The 17,664-nt window shown below is 35.6% G+C and overlaps 1 protein-coding gene across 2 annotated transcripts in view; it reads right to left on the bottom strand.

Annotated features, from left to right (window-relative positions):
- Positions 1-1,506: 1,506 nt before the first annotated feature.
- pisd (phosphatidylserine decarboxylase) overlaps positions 1,507-17,664 on the bottom strand; it is a 34,856-nt gene continuing 18,698 nt past the window's right edge. For both annotated transcript variants that reach the window (XM_041810228.1, XM_041810229.1), the window contains 6 exons: positions 15,258-15,392; positions 15,068-15,169; positions 10,537-10,660; positions 9,514-9,654; positions 8,485-8,645; positions 1,507-2,662 (listed from right to left, as the gene is read on the bottom strand). In XM_041810228.1, coding sequence (XP_041666162.1) covers positions 2,393-2,662; positions 8,485-8,645; positions 9,514-9,654; positions 10,537-10,660; positions 15,068-15,169; positions 15,258-15,392 — 933 coding nt within the window. In that variant the 3' untranslated portion in view covers positions 1,507-2,392. The remainder of the gene's footprint in view (positions 2,663-8,484; positions 8,646-9,513; positions 9,655-10,536; positions 10,661-15,067; positions 15,170-15,257; positions 15,393-17,664) is intronic.

The raw sequence follows: 17,664 nt of genomic DNA, 5'->3' as shown, positions 1-17,664 counted from the left end.
AACCACCTCCTGTTCAATAAAAACACCTCCTGTTAAATAAAAACAATAAAAACACCTCCTGTTACATAAAAACAAAAAAAACACCTCCTGTTAAATAAAAACAAAAAAAACACCTCCTGTTAAATAAAAACAATAAAAACACCTCCTGTTACATAAAAACAAAAAAAACACCTTCTGTTAAATAAAAACAAAAAAAACACCTCCTGTTAAATAAAAACAATAAAAACACCTCCTGTTAAATAAAAACAATAAAAACACCTCCTGTTAAATAAAAACAAAAAAACACCTCCTGTTAAATAAAAACAATAAAAACACCTCCTGTTAAATAAAAACAATAAAAACACCTCCTGTTAAATAAAAACAATAAAAACACCTCCTGTTAAATAAAAACAATAAAAACACCTCCTGTTCAATAAAACAAAAAAAACACCTCCTGTTAAATAAAAACAATAAAAACACCTCCTGTTTAATAAAACAAAAAAAAAAACACCTCCTGTTAAATAAAAACAATAAAAACACCTCCTGTTCAATAAAACAAAACAAAAAAACACCTCCTGTTAAATAAAAACAATAAAAACACCTCCTGTTAAATAAAAACAACAAAAACACCTCCTGTTAAATAAAAACAAAAAAACACCTCCTGTTAAATAAAACAACAAAAACACCTCCTGTTCAATAAAACAAAAAAACACCTCCTGTTAAATAAAACAACAAAAACACCTCCTGTTTCATAAAAACAAAAAGCACCTCCTGTTAAATAAAAACAAAAAACAAAAAAACACCTCCTGTTAAATAAAACAAAAAAAAAAACACCTCCTGTTACATAAAAACAAAAACACTTCCTGTTAAATATTACAACAAAAACACCTCCTGTTACATAAAAACAAAAACACTTCCTGTTAAATATTACAACAAAAACACCTCCTGTTACATAAAAACAATAAAAACACCTCCTGTTAAATAAAAACAACAAAAACACCCCCTGTTCAATAAAAACAATATAAACACCTCCTGTTAAATAAAAACAAAAAAAACACCTCCTGTTAAATAAAAATAATAAAAACACCTCCTGTTACATAAAAACAAAAACACTTCCTGTTAAATATAACAACAAAAACACCTCCTGTTAAATAAAAACAATCAAAAGACTTCCTGTTAAATAAAAAAAAAACAACAAAAACACCTCCTGTTCAATAAAAACAATATAAACACCTCCTGTTAAATACAAATAAATAAAAACACCTCCTGTTAAATAAAAATAATAAAAACACCTCCTGTTCAATAAAAACACCTCCTGTTAAATAAAAACAAAAAAAAAATATAAACACCTCCTGTTTAATAAAAACAATAAAAACACCTCCTGTTAAATAAAAACAATAAAAACACCTCCTGTTAAATAAAAACAATAAAAACACCTTCTGTTAAATAAAAACAATAAAAACACCTCCTGTTAAATAATATTTGAACTCGTTCTGTAAAAATGAGAAATATTCAGACGCAGGTAGCTGACAAAGGATTATTTATTTATCGTTACATATTTAACAAAAACAGTCCAACACGTATTGTCACCATTTATCTCCTACGGAACAGCTCAAGTAATCAATAATTATATGGAATCAGCCAATCACAGGCCACATGCTACCAATCAGCTGCTCCAGGTGTGAGCTAACAGCTGTGATTGGCTTTCTGTAAAAACAAAGAACATTCAGACTGGACGCATTATCTTCTGATTGATCCTTTGATCATTGTTACTGATAACTGTTATTGATCATTGTTACTGATAACTGTTATTGATCATTGTTACTGATAACTGTTACTGATCAGTGTTACTGATAACTGTTATTGATCAGTGTTACTGATAACTGTTATTGATCAGTGTTACTGATAACTGTTATTGATCAGTGTTACTGATAACTGTTATTGATCATTGTTACTGATAACTGTTACTGATCAGTGTTACTGATAACTGTTATTGATCAGTGTTACTGATAACTGTTATTGATCAGTGTTACTGATAACTGTTATTGATCAGTGTTACTGATAACTGTTATTGATCAGTGTTACTGATAACTCTTATTGATCAGTGTTACTTATAACTGTTATTGATCAGTGTTGTTGATAATTATTACTGTTTGTGCCGTGTTAAAGGTTTCTGGTTGTGGGACAGACAAAAGAGAAAAAGCAGGTGATAAGATATTTGGCATTTCCTCATTATGAGGAACAAGGCATCCTGGGAGTTTGAGTCATTGTCATAAAAAACAGCTCTGGCCTCCTCTGCTGCTCTGTCAAACAGAAAGAAAATCCACTGAGTTCAAAGTTCATCTCTCGAGCTCTCCAGCACCTCCACTTTACCAGCCCCCCCACCCCCCACAGCTGTCTGCAGCTTGGCCAATCAGAGGCCACCGAGGCCCTCGCCCACTCTGATTCGCTGTCCTGGCTGCAGGTTGAAGGTGAAGTCTTTTGGAGCTTCAAAGAGCAGAACGATGGTGGAGCCCAGGTTAAACTCGCCCAAAGGCGCCCCTTTCTGTAAGGCCACGCCACCTCCATTCACTGAGGCCACACCCCCCTCACCTCCTGCCTTCACCTCCTGGTCATCCTTGGTGACGTAACTGCGGTCATGAAAGGAGCCTTTACTGTAGCGAGGAACGTTCGTCTGAAGATCCTGAGGAAGAAAAACATGATGATTAAGCAGTAAAGACAGAAGGACTACATAAATTAAAGCTGCAAGCAGCGATGGCGCGCCCTCGCAACCCTGTGCACATCGGGATGTGTGGCGACCGCAGGTACGGGGTACATTTTAGGACATCCTCAGGTCTCATAATAAGGTATCAGTCATCAGGAAAACCTCTGTCATTTGTCAGACCAAACAGACTCATTTGTCAAACTAAACGGCCTCATTACTCAGGAAAACCTCCATCAGATTAAACGGCGACATTTGTCAAATCCAACGGCGTCACATGAAACGGCCTCAGGTTTCAAAATAACCTCAGACTAAACTGCCTCAAAATTAAAGTAATCAGACAAAACAACATCAGAAAAAAACGACCCCAAATAAAATGGCCTCAGGCTCAAAAAACATGAAAGGTTATTTTATTTTGAAGGAAGCAGAAGTACTCATGATGTCATCAATATTCGACGGCCGAAATATACAACGTCAGCAAAGAACTTTCAACTTACTCTCGTATCAATGGAGCAGAACTGTGAACGCTGGCGTTGTAGTATATTTGGTCCATCGAATATTGATGATGTCATGTGTACTTCCGCTTCCTTCAAAATAAAATAACCTTTTGTGGTTTTTTTCGGCCAGAGGCCGTTTTATTTGGGGTCGTTTTTTTCTGACTTCGTTTTGTCTGATTAATTTTGAGGCAGTTTAGTCTGAGGCCGCTATGCCTGAAGCAGTTTTATCTGACGCCGTTTTGCCTGATGACTTTTATTTTGAAACCTGAGGCCGTTTCATGTGACAGTGTTTGGTTTGACAAATTACGCCGTTTAATCTGACGGCGTTTGACAAGTGAGGTCATTTAATCTGACGGATGTTTTCCTGAGTAATGAGGCCGTTTAGTTTGACAATTGAGTCTGTTTGGTCTGATAAATGACAGATTTTCCTGATGACTGGTACCTCATTCTGAGACCTGAGAATGTCCTAAAATGTACACCGTACGCAGGTGTGTAGCAACTGTCGAGTGCCAGCAACAAGCCTCGCTTCTGCATGGCGTTTGTAGGTTTTGCAACACTTACAGTTTCACAGAAACAGAGGGGGATCCACCTCATTAATTTCCAGGGCTTGACATTACTTTGGCGGTAAAACCAAATGAGCATGAGGTCTGAGCCCTGAAAATTTTATATGCAGCTCCAAAAAATGAACAAATCACTGTATTGTCACCTTCACAACTCCTCTGTCTGCTCTGCTTGGCTCAGTTGCTCTCTCTCTCTTCCTGTTTTGCATGCTTGTGGCCTCACTCCCTCTCTCCCTCTTGTTCACACTCACTCTACAGGAGAAAAATGACTGAGTGGCTGAAAGCATTAACTGTTCTCAGATTGTTGCAATCATCAGTGTGGAAGATAGAGGACAAAATACAGAGATACAGATGTGTACAAGTTTGTTTCATTATTGTCTTCAATGCTTTGATATCTCCTCCTGGTTTTTTTTTTTTTACCATGTATTTATGGATAAACAGACAGATACAAACAGCACTTTACTGCAAACCAAGCACCCTCAGTACTTTATATTTCATGTCTGCGACACAAGCCGACACTCCTCAGATTCCAACAGAATCCTTCTTGTCACTCTGGGATCAAAACTCAGGGAGTAAACAGCAGACAACCAGACCAAGAAAAATTTCCCATTCACCAATCAGAACAATAAATTCATCCTAAGTTTAAAGGGTTTTTTTTGTTGTTAAAGGTTGTCCCAGTCAAATAAATCCACTTGTAAGTGATACTACAATGTCTTCCCATCATTTTGACCCTACACAACATCAGGCACAGCTACAAAAATGTGGTCTTTGCTGCCATCTGGTGGGTCACTGAAGGTTCTGACCTTTGTTTTCACAAGCCAGTAGCTCTGAATCATTTACTTTTAAGATATTTTTTTCCATTCTTTTAGTTACCCCCACCTTTTCTTTCATGACTTTTAATGTTCTGCCATGGCCACAGATGTGTAAAATGAACAGATATAGATGCATAAAATAAAGAGGTACAGATGTGTACAAGTTTGTTTCATTATTTTCTTCAGTGCTTTTATATCTTATCTCAATTTGGCAATTTACCTTATATTCATGGATAAATAGACAGAAGTAAACGTTGTAATGTGTTGTTTGCCGTTTGGACCCTGTCCTTAATTGTGTTGCAATACTGTGTATCATCAAAAGATGGCAGCATAGGCTTGATTTTGGTTCCATTAAGAGAGGACTGAATTTTGAACATTTCAACATGAAAAATGACAAAAATAGACTTGCTTATGTTTTACAATTTGGGCCCAAGAGGCTTCTTAAAGGTCCTGAGATGACAGTTATGCTGAAGCATTTTCAAACACCTAGGTAATATGAACTGGGGGCTGATTTTTTAAAATATTGCAGTGGGCGCTAAGGAGTCAATATTCCATGCCCACCCAAAACCCAAAGGGCAGTCATCTGAGCTTGCCACTGTGATTTTTTTTTTTGCCAGGTTTCAAGACTCCACAAGTTTTCTAAGCCCAAGATGATTCTACTTCTTTTTCATGATGAAGAAAAATTCACCATTGCCACACCCCTTTGAGTAATGAAAAAGTTCCAGTAAAATTATCAACTATGACATGTCTTCTTACAATATCCTTAACATAAAGTTGTTTGGATGAATTCCCTGAGAGGAATTTTGAAAATTGTGACGTCTGCCATATGCTGTATTTTGCCACAAAAAAATCAAATGGTGGACTTCCTGCTTGTTTTCTGGCATAGGTCCAAGAGGCTTTTTGTAGATCTTACAATGTTTTATAAGCTCAAGAATTTTCAAAATATTCAGTTAGACCTGCTGCAGGGGCTGAATTTTTGAAATATTGTAGGGGGCGCCACTGAGCCAAAAAGCCACACCCAACAACAATCATCTTATCAATCATCTCATTTCATAATTTGGTATTTTTCTGCCAAGTTTCCTGGCTTTACAGTTTTTTAAGCACTAGATAATTCTACTTCCTGTTATATGGCGAATGAAAAATTGTCATGGCCGCACCATTTTAGGTAAGGACTCCTGACCTTCAAATTTGAGTAATACCAAGTTGAGGGATGTCCCTGGGCTAATGTCAGCAGGATTCGCCCACCAACAAACATCACATCAATTATCTCAGCATACTAACGAGAATGTTTTTACCAAGTTTTATCACTTTACACAGATCACAAGCCCCTGAGAATTCTACTTCCTGTTTCATCCAATGAAGCTAGTGGACTTCCTGTTGGGATTTGGGCATGGGTCCAAAAGGCAGTTTTGTAGGTCTGATGATGACCTATATGCACAACGAAATTCTTAAGCCTGGATTGAACCAGCTGGGGGGGCTGAATTTTTGAAAATTTGTAGGGGGCGCCATTGAGCCAATTGGCCATGCCCACCTACAAAATGAATATCAATCATCTCGGAATGCCAATGAGATTTTTTTTTGTCAAGTTTCATTGCTCTAGATGTCTTATTACCATTTGAAAAATCTACTTCCTGTTTCATGGCGAACAAAAAAATCCCCATGTCCGTGCCCTTTAATGTAGATCTTTGACCATTGTATATGTGTAAGGCCAACTCCTTGGGAACAGCCTGAGTGAATTTTCAGAATGATCTGCCCAACCATGTAGGTTCTGCGACGTGAAATTCAGGAGTAGTGACTTTCTGTTGCCAGAGGGTGGCGCTGTACAATTTTTCAAAATTTCCAGTATGGATGTGTTCTGGCCTGGACTGTTACCAAGCACATGAAATGTGTCTCAGATATGACCATGTATACTAGAGTTATGACCGTTTAAAAAATTTTTGGTGAAACAAAATGGGGACTCTTGACTTTGTCGCCCCGCCGAGGCCACGGCCTCTGACGAAAAGTCAGTTTTATTTTTCACAGTCCATCCTGACACAAATTTGAAGTGGATATCTTGGATAGTTTTTAAACTGTAGCCTGCACCATAAACCTTGACATTTCCTGTCACCACTAGGTGGCGCTTTGATCTGTAAAAATCTGACCATACGAATGGGTGCAGGCCATGACCGTCAATATACCCGAGCAACATGAGTCCAGTCGGACAATGCACGGCTGAGTTATTAACTACTTCCTGTTTACCAGAGACATATGTAAATTTGAGGGCTCGCCACGGCCACACCTGTCGACTAATGAGAAAACCCCGAATAATTTTTCATCATCCATGTCTCATGTAGCTCTGTGCCAAAGTACAAGTCGATCGGATGAAATCCCTTAGCAGAGTTAATCCAGATATGACCCCTGGAAAAGGTCATAAACAGCCCCTTTTTTGCATATTTATTCAAAATGGTGTATTTCCTGTCGGAGATAGAGTGTTGGCCCAGGAGGCTTTTTTGTAGATCTCCCCAAGCCGCACCTGCACACAAAATTTGATGAATCTACGACAAAGTCAAAGGAGGGGGCTTTAACTTTGAAAACTATTAGGGGGTGCTATTTTTCCAATTCTGAATTTTCATGCTGGAGATCCAAAAAAGAAAACTAAATTTTCGCGAGACATGATGTACGTGCAAAGCAAACTATTAAATAGCTGTCTGAAAACATACACAAACTGTAAAAATAACTATTAAATAGCTGTCTAAAAACATACAAAAACTGTAAAAATAACTATTAAATAGCTGTCTAAAAACATACAAAAACTGTAAAAATAAGTATTAAATAGCTGTCTAAAAACATACAAAAACTGTAAAAATAACTATTAAATAGCTGTCTAAAAACATACAAAAACTGTAAAAATAAGTATTAAATAGCTGTCTAAAAACATACAAAAACTGTAAAAATAACTATTAAATAGCTGTCTAAAAACATACAAAAACTGTAAAAATAAGTATTAAATAGCTGTCTGAAAACATACACAAACTGTAAAAATAACTATTAAATAGCTGTCTAAAAACATACAAAAACTGTAAAAATAACTATTAAATAGCTGTCTAAAAACATACAAAAACTGTAAAAATAACTATTAAATAGATGTCTAAAAACATACAAAAACTGTAAAAATAACTATTAAATAGATGTCTAAAAACATACAAAAACTGTAAAAATAACTATTAAATAGATGTCTAAAAACATACAAAAACTGTAAAAATAACTATTAAATAGCTGTCTAAAAACATACAAAAACTGTAAAAATAACTATTAAATAGATGTCTAAAAACTAACAAAAACTGTAAAAATAACTATTAAATAGCTGTCTAAAAACATACAAAAACTGTAAAAATAACTATTAAATAGCTGTCTAAAAACATACAAAAACTGTAAAAATAACTATTAAATAGCTGTCTGAAAACATACACAAACTGTAAAAATAACTATTAAATAGCTGTCTAAAAACATACAAAAACTGTAAAAATAACTATTAAATAGCTGTCTAAAAACATACAAAAACTGTAAAAATAAGTATTAAATAGCTGTCTAAAAACATACAAAAACTGTAAAAATAACTATTAAATAGCTGTCTAAAAACATACAAAAACTGTAAAAATAAGTATTAAATAGCTGTCTGAAAACATACAAAAACTGTAAAAATAAGTATTAAATAGCTGTCTAAAAACATACAAAAACTGTAAAAATAACTATTAAATAGCTGTCTAAAAACATACAAAAACTGTAAAAATAACTATTAAATAGCTGTCTAAAAACATACAAAAACTGTTACAAAAGCTGTCTTGAATCTTAAATTACACCATAAACTAAATGTAATATTTACTGAAAGCTGATTTATGAATCCAACCAAATGACATACGAAAGGCAGAGCTAAAGCACTCTCTACCTGAACTCACCTGGTCAAAGTAAACTCTGATGGAGCCTACGTTTGTTGCTCCCACAGCTGTTAATGAGAAGAAGCCATGCTGCCATTGGCCCGTTAAGGCTACCCGCTCATTAAGGCAGAAAAGCTCTTTGACCAAACGAGCCACACCTGGGTTCACCGACATTAACGAGCCTAATGAGAAGAGAGTATTAATAAGTGTAATGAAGAAAAACAGAGAGAGTATTAACAAGTGTAATGAAGAAAAACAGAGAGAGTATTAACAAGTGTAATGAAGAAAAACAGAGAGAGTATTAACAAGTGTAATGAAGAGCAGAGAGTATTAACAAGTGTAATGAAGAAAAACAGAGAGAGTATTAACGAGTGTAATGAAGAAAAACAGAGAGAGTATTAACAAGTGTAATGAAGAAAAACAGAGAGAGTATTAACAAGTGTAATGAAGAAAAACAGAGAGAGTATTAACAAGTGTAATGAAGAAAAACAGAGAGAGTATTAGCAAGTGTAATGAAGAAAAACAGGGAGAGTATTAACGAGTGTAATGAAGAAAAACAGGGAGAGTATTAACAAGTGTAATGAAGAAAAACAGAGAGTATTAACGAGTGTAATGAAGAAAAACAGAGAGAGTATTAACAAGTGTAATGAAGAAAAACAGGGAGAGTATTAACGAGTGTAATGAAGAAAAACAGAGAGAGTATTAACAAGTGTAATGAAGAAAAACAGAGAGAGTATTAGCAAGTGTAATGAGGAGAGAGAGAGTATTAACGAGTGTAACGAAGAAAAACAGGGAGAGTATTAACGAGTGTAATGAAGAAAAACAGGGAGAGTATTAACAAGTGTAATGAGGAGAGAGAGAGTATTAACGAGTGTAACGAAGAAAAACAGGGAGAGTATTAACGAGTGTAATGAGGAAAAACAGGGAGAGTATTAACGAGCCCAATGAGGAGAGAGAGAGTATTAACGAGTGTAAAGAGGAGAGAGAGAGAGAATTAACGAGTCTAACAAGTTGAAACAGAGAGAGGTGAACATAGGGACACGCCCTCACCTGGGAAGTGACGACGAAGCTCCACCCTCCAGTCTGTGGGCGAATGGAAGCAGTGATAGTCACCTGGAGCCAGGTAGACGACCACATGAAACAAGTCATTATCAGGACTTGACAGGAGGAGGTCCCTGAAAGACGACGAGTCTGGAAACGGAATGAGACAAGTGTTAGACAACAGAAGGGACATGCTGCAAGTCACAAGTCATTATCAACACGCCATGAACCAACCCAACAAGTCACAAGTCATTATCAACAAGCCATGAGCCAAACCAACAAGTCACACGTCATTATCAACAAGCCATGTGCCAAACCAACAAGTCACAAGTCATTATCAACACGCCATGAACCAACCCAACAAGTCACAAGTCATTATCAACAAGCCATGTGCCAAACCAACAAGTCACAAGTCATTATCAACACGCCATGAACCAACCCAACAAGTCACAAGTCATTATCAACAAGCCATGAGCCAAACCAACAAGTCACAAGTCATTATCAACAAACCATGAACCAAACCAACAAGTCTCAGGTCATTATCAACAAACCATGAACCAAACCAACAAGTCTCAGGTCATTATCAACACGCCATGAACAACCCAACAAGTCTCAGGTCATTATCAACAAGCCATGAACCAAACCAACAGGTCACTGGTCATTATCAACAAGCCATGAACCAAACCAACAGGTCACAGGTCTCAAGAATCTCCAGAAGTCTCCAGGAGTCCCCAGGTACCTCCAGGAGTCCCCTGGTACCTCCAGGAGTTTCTTGGTACCTCCAGAAGTCTCCAGGAGTCCCCTGGTACCTCCAGGAGTTTCTTGGTACCTCCAGAAGTCTCCGGGAGTCTCCAGGAGTCCCCAGGAGTCCCCAGGTAGCTCCAGGTATCTCCAGGTACCCCCAGAAGTCTCCGTGTAACTCCAGCAGTCTCCAGAGGTCTCCAGAAGTCTCCAGGAGTCTCCAGGTGGGTGTTCTAGAGACTTCAGTATTTGACTATGTGTATCCCCCGGTTGAAGGGGGCGTGGCCTTACCACTGCTCTGCCTCTTCTGTGGACCCAGGAAGTTCTCCAGACTGTAGGTGACCCCCTTCACCTGCTCCACCTCCGAGTTCTTCACTCGACCAAAGTGAAGGATCCGCCCATCAGCCGGAGAAATCTGAAGGACCAATGACATCCACCGTTATCATTCTATTCTATTCAACTCATTTCTATTCTAATCTACTCAACTCATCTCTATTCAGCTCTATTCTATTCATCTCTTTTCAACTCTACTCTACTCTATTCTATTCAACTCTATTCTATTCTGTTCTATTCTAATCTACTCAACTCATCTCTATTCAACTCTATTCTATTCATCTCTTTTCAACTCTACTCTATTCTATTCAACTCTATTCTATTCTGTTCTATTCTAATCTACTCAACTCATCTCTATTCAACTCTATTCTATTCATCTCTATTCAACTCTACTCTACTCTATTCTATTCTATTCAACTCTATTCTATTCTGTTCTATTCTAATCTACTCAACTAATCTCTATTCAACTCTATTCTATTCATCTCTATTCAACTCTACTCTATTCTATTCTATTCAACTCTACTCTATTTTATTCAACTCTATTCTATTCTGTTTTATTCTAATCTACTCAACTCATCTCTATTCAACTCTATTCTACTCATCTCTATTCAACTCTACTCTATTCTATTCTATTTAAATCTATTCTATTGTTCTATTCTAATCTACCTAACTCATCTTTATTCAACTCTATTCTATTCTATTCTATTCAACTCTATTCTCTTCTGTTCTATTCTAATCTACTCAACTCATCTCTATTCAACTCTATTCTATTCTATTTCTATTCTATTCAACTCTACTCTATTCTATTCAACTCTACTCTTTTCTATTCTATTCTATTCAACTTTATTCTATTCTGTTCTAATCTATTCAACTCTATTCTATTCTACTCTATTCTATTCTATTCAACTCTATTCTATTCTTATCTTTTCAACTATATTCTTTTCTATTCTATTCTACCCTATTCAACTCTTCTCTATTCTATTTTACTCTATTCTATTCTACTCTACTCTATTCAACTCTGTTCTATTCTACTCTATTCTATTTAACTCTCTTCTATTCTATTCTACTCTATTCAACTCTATTCTGTTCTAATCTATTCTGTTCTATTCTATTCAGCTTTATTCTACTCTTTTCTGTTCAACTCTATTCTATTCAACTCTACTCTATTCTATTCAACTCCATTCTATTCTGTTCTACTTTTTTCTATTCAACCCTATCCCATTCTAATCCACTCTACCCTTCTCTATTCTATTCAACTCTATTCTACTCTATTCTATTAAACTTTCCTCTTTTTTACTCTATTCTATTAGACTCTACTCTATTCTATTCTACTCTACTCAACTCTATTCTATTCTATTCTACTCTTTTCAACTCTATTTTTTATTCAACTCTACTCTATTCTATTAAACTCTACTCTATTTAACTCTATTCTATTCTAATCTATACTACTCTATTCTATTCTATTCTATTCAACTCTATTCTATTCTATTTAACTCTATTCTATTCTAATATACTCAACTCATCTCTATTCAGCTCTATTCTATTCATCTCTTTTCAACTCTACTCTACTCTATTCTATTCAACTCTATTCTATTCTGTTCTATTCTAATCTACTCAACTCATCTCTATTCAACTCTATTCTATTCATCTCTATTCAACTCTATTCTATTCTATTCTATTCTATTCAACTCTATTCTATTCTGTTCAACTCTATTCTATTCTGTTCTATTCTAATCTACTCAACTCATCTCTATTCAACTCTATTCTATTCATCTCTATTCAACTCTACTCTATTCTATTCTATTCAACTCTACTCTATTTTATTCAACTCTATTCTATTCTGTTCTATTCTAATCTACTCAACTCATCTCTATTCAACTCTATTCTACTCATCTCTATTCAATTCTACTCTATTCTATTTAAATCTATTCTATTGTTCTATTCTAATCTACCTAACTCATCTCTATTCAACTCTATTCTATTCTATTCTATTCAACTCTATTCTCTTCTGTTCTATTCTAATCTACTCAACTCATCTCTATTCAACTCTATTCTATTCTATTCTATTCTATTCAACTCTATTCTATTCAACTCTATTCAACTATATTCTTTTCTATTCTATTCTACCCTATTCAACTCTTCTCTATTCTATTTTACTCTATTCTACTCTACTCTATTCAACTCTGTTCTATTCTACTCTATTCTATTTAACTCTCTTCTATTCTATTCTACTCTATTCAACTCTATTCTGTTCTAATCTATTCTGTTCTATTCTATTCAGCTTTATTCTACTCTTTTCTGTTCAACTCTATTCTATTCATCTCTACTCTATTCAACTCTACTCTATTCTATTCAAATCTATTCAACTCCATTCTATTCTGTTCTACTTTTTTTCTATTCAACCCTATCCCATTCTATTCCACTCTACCCTTCTCTATTCTATTCAACTCTATTCTACTCTATTCTATTAAACTTTCCTCTTTTTTACTCTATTCTATTAGACTCTATTCTATTCTACTCTACTCAACTCTATTCTATTCTATTCTACTCTTTTCAACTCTATTTTTTATTCAACTCTACTCTATTCTATTAAACTCTACTCTATTTAACTCTATTCTATTCTAATCTATACTACTCTATTCTATTCTATTCTATTCTATTCAACTCTATTCTATTCAATTCAACTCTATTCTATTCTAATCTATTCAGCTCCATTAAACTCCATTCTATTCTACTCTACTCAACTCAACTCTATTCTATTCTACTCTATTCTATTCTACTCTATTTGATTCCACTCTATTCTATTCTAATCTATTCAACTCTATTCCGTTCTATTCTACTCTATTCGATTCTATTCTAGTCTAATCTATTCTACTCTACTCTATTCTATTCTATTCTATTCTACTCTATTCTATTCAACTCTACTATATTCTATTATAATCTATTAAACTCCATTCTATTCTATTCAACTATATTCTATTCAATTCTACTCTATTCTATTCTACTCTACTCCTCTCTATTCAACTCTACTCTATTCTATTCTACTCTGTTCAACTCTATTCTCATATATTCACCTCTATTCTGTTCTATTCTACTCTATTTGATTCAACTCTACTCCATTCTATTTTACTCTACTCTATTCTAACCTATTCAACTCTATTCAGTTCTATTCTACTCTATTTTATTCTACTCTATTCAACTCTACTCTATTCTATTCTAATCTATTAAACTCTTTTCTATTCTACTCTATTCTGTTCAACTCTATTCTATTCAACTCTATTCAACTCTACTTTATTCTGTTCTAATCTATTAAAGTCCATTCTATTCTATTCAACTATATTCTATTCAACTTTATTCTATTCTACTCTATTCTATTCAACTCTATTCAACTCTACTATATTCTATTATAATCTATTAAACTCAATTCTATTCTATTCAACTATATTCTATTCAACTCTATTCTATTCTACTCTATTCTATTCAACTCTACTATATTCTATTATAATCTATTAAACTCCATTCTATTCTATTCAACTATATTCTATTCAATTCTACTCTATTCTATTCTACTCTACTCCTCTCTATTCAACTCTACTCTATTCTATTCTACTCTGTTCAACTCTATTCTCATCTATTCACCTCTATTCTGTTCTATTCTACTCTATTTTATTCTACTCTATTCAACTCTACTCTATTCTGTTCAACTCTATTCTATTCAACTCTATTCTATTCTACTCTATTCAACTCTACTCTATTCAACTCTATTCTATTCTACTATATTCTATTCTAATCTATTCAACTCCATTCTATTCCATTAAACTATATTCTTTTCAACTCTATTCTACTCTACTCTATTCAACTCTACTCTATTCTATTCTACTTTACTCTGTTCAGCTCTACTCTGTTTTACTCTACTCTTTTCAACTCTATTCTATTCAACTCTATTCTATTCTACTCTACCTTTGTCAATTCTATTCAACTCTATTCTACTCTATTCTATTCAACTCTACTCTGTTCAACTCGATTCAACTCTACTCTTTTCAACTCTATTTTATTCAACTCTACTCTGTTCAACTCGATTCAACTCTACTCTTTTCAACTCTATTCTATTCAACTCTACTCTATTCTAATCTATTCTACTCTATTCTATTCAACTCTACTCTGTTAAACTCTATTCAACTCTACTCTATTCTACTCACTCTACTCTACTCTATTCTACTCTACTCTACTCTACTCTATTCTACTCACTCTACTCTACTCTATTCAACTCTATTCTATTCTTATCTATTCTACTCTATTCTTTTCTAATCTATTCAGCTCTATTCTATTTTATTCTATTCTATTCTATTTTATTCGACTCTTTTCAACTTTACTCTATTCTATTCAACTCTATTCTATTATATTGTAATAATAAAATAAAGACAGAGGCAGGTGAGATCTGAACGGACCAATCACATTAAGGATCAGCAAAATAAGGAGGCGGGGCTACCAGACAGGAGGAGGCGCAGACTGGTCTGACTGCTGGTTTAAGTCTTCGTCTAAAAAACTCTCCCAGGTTCCTGTAGTGATGGAGGTCTTCCACAGCTGCTTCCTATTGGTCAACATAGAACAACATGTTAGCCCCTCCCTCTCTGTCTTTAGATCCCTCCTGTTCATCTTCAGGCTCCTCCCCCTCTGACCTTCATGTTGACCCCAAAGGTCCAGATGTAGAGAGTGAACACGGGTTTCCTCAGCCAGGTAGGAAGCTCCACGCCGTTGAGACGACCCCACGCCCTGGAGAGGAAACGTGTGGGGAAGGACCGGTACAGCGCCACCTACAGGAGGAAACCAGAGAAACAGAGGAAGGAGGACACTGAAGGTCAGTTTAAAAAGACAAAGAAAAGGGACTAAACTAACGATGATGGAGAGGAGGAGAAGAGAGGATGAGAGAAAAAAAGACTAAACTAATGATGATGGAGAGGGGGAGGAGAGAGGGTGAGAGAAAAAAAGACTAAACTAATGATGATGGAGAGGGGGAGGAGAGAGGATGAGAGAAAAAAAGACTAAACTAATGATGATGGAGAGGGGGAGGAGAGAGGGTGAGAGAAAAGGAGGTGAAGTGAAGGAGGGAGGAGAGCACAGATGAAATGTTGGATCAGTCCTGTCTGGGACAGAGGAGCTGTCAAACATTGGGGGGGGGTCACATGACTAAATGAACAAATATCAATAACAAATGGATAAAAAAGAAGTTTAAATAAATAAATGAATAAAAAAAAAAAAATAAATAAAACAAACACACATGAAAAAAAAACGATATAAACATATAAATGAAATAAATCAACAAATAAAATATAAATGTATTGCTAAAAAGTAAAAACCAATAAAATAAATAGAAAAAACAGAAATAAACCCAGACTAATAAATATAATACTCATAAATCCCATTAAATTAAAATAAATGATAAAATGAAAATACATACATAGATTAAAAAAAAATAATAATAAATTAAATAAATAATTTGATGACCTGTCAGTCTGGTTCCTCCCCTACCCCCTACTCTTTGGCCAATCAAAAGCCAGTTGCTCTTACCCGATTGGCCAGTGGCCTCAGAGCACCAACAGACAGGATGTAGCACAGGAAGGCGATTGGCTGACGGCGCCAAGGGGTGGGGCGAGATGAGCTGCCACTGAGCGCGCTCAGACGGCGACGGAGCGCCAAACGAGGCACCTGGAGCCTGATTGTGATGAGATATCACGAGATTTAATGAGATTTAATAAGATTTAATAAGATTTTAGGAGATTTATAGGTTTAGAAGAGTTTGGTGATTTAATGAGATTGAGTTTTAATGAGTGTGTGATTCAGGGCGGGGCAAACAGAGTCATAAATAAATAAATAAATAAATAAATAAACAATCAGTCTGAAGAAAATTACATCAAAATTAAATGATAAAACAAGGTGATTCAACACGGGGCATTGGTGTGTGAGCAGGTGTGGAGGGGGCGGGGCTTGTTTCCTGAATAGGAGGAGGAAGAGGAGGAGGAGGAAGACTACTAGATGCTAACTAAGCTAGCATGGCTTAGCCAGCTGGGATGCTAACAGCAATGCTAAGAGAGGTGCTAACATGCCGAAAAGGCAGACCCTTAGATCAGGACAGATGATTAAAATCCTATGAGCTTTTCTGTTTCACCTGTAAAAACACCTGAAACCCTAACCCTAACAATCTAGAAACTACAGACAGCAGCTCTAGAACAATCTAGAAACTACAGACAGCAGCTCTGAAACAATCTAGACACTAAAGACAGCAGCTCTAGAACAATCTAGAAACTACAGACAGCAGCTCTGAAACAATCTAGACACTACAGACAGCAGATCTGAAACAATCTAGACACTACAGACAGCAGATCTGAAACCATCTAGACACTACAGACAGCAGCTCTAAAACAATCTAGACACTACAGACAGCAGCTCTAAAACAATCTAGACACTACAGACAGCAGATCTGAAACCATCTAGACACTACAGACAGCAGCTCTAAAACAATCTAGACACTACAGACAGCAGATCTGAAACCATCTAGACACTACAGACAGCAGCTCTAAAACAATCTAGACACTAAAGACAGCAGCTCTAGAACAATCTAGAAACTACAGACAGCAGCTCTGAAACAATCTAGACACTAAAGACAGCAGCTCTAGAACAATCTAGAAACTACAGACAGCAGCTCTGAAACAATCTAGACACTACAGACAGCAGATCTGAAACAATCTAGACACTACAGACAGCAGATCTGAAACAATCTAGACACTACAGACAGCAGCTCTAGAACAATCTAGACACTACAGACAGCAGCTCTGAAACAATCTAGACACTAAAGACAGCAGCTCTAGAACAATCTAGAAACTACAGACAGCAGCTCTGAAACAATCTAGACACTACAGACAGCAGCTCTAAAACAATCTAGACACTACAGACAGCAGATCTGAAACAATCTAGACACTACAGACAGCAGCTCTAAAACAATCTAGACACTACAGACAGCAGCTCTAGAACAATCTAGACACTACAGACAGCAGCTCTAAAACAATCTAGCAACTACAGACAGCAGCT

The sequence above is a fragment of the Cheilinus undulatus genome, linkage group 17 (genome assembly GCF_018320785.1).
Source record: "Cheilinus undulatus linkage group 17, ASM1832078v1, whole genome shotgun sequence".
In the NCBI taxonomy this organism is placed as follows: Eukaryota; Metazoa; Chordata; class Actinopteri; order Labriformes; family Labridae; genus Cheilinus; species Cheilinus undulatus.
This window is presented reverse-complemented; position numbering and strand designations above follow the sequence as displayed.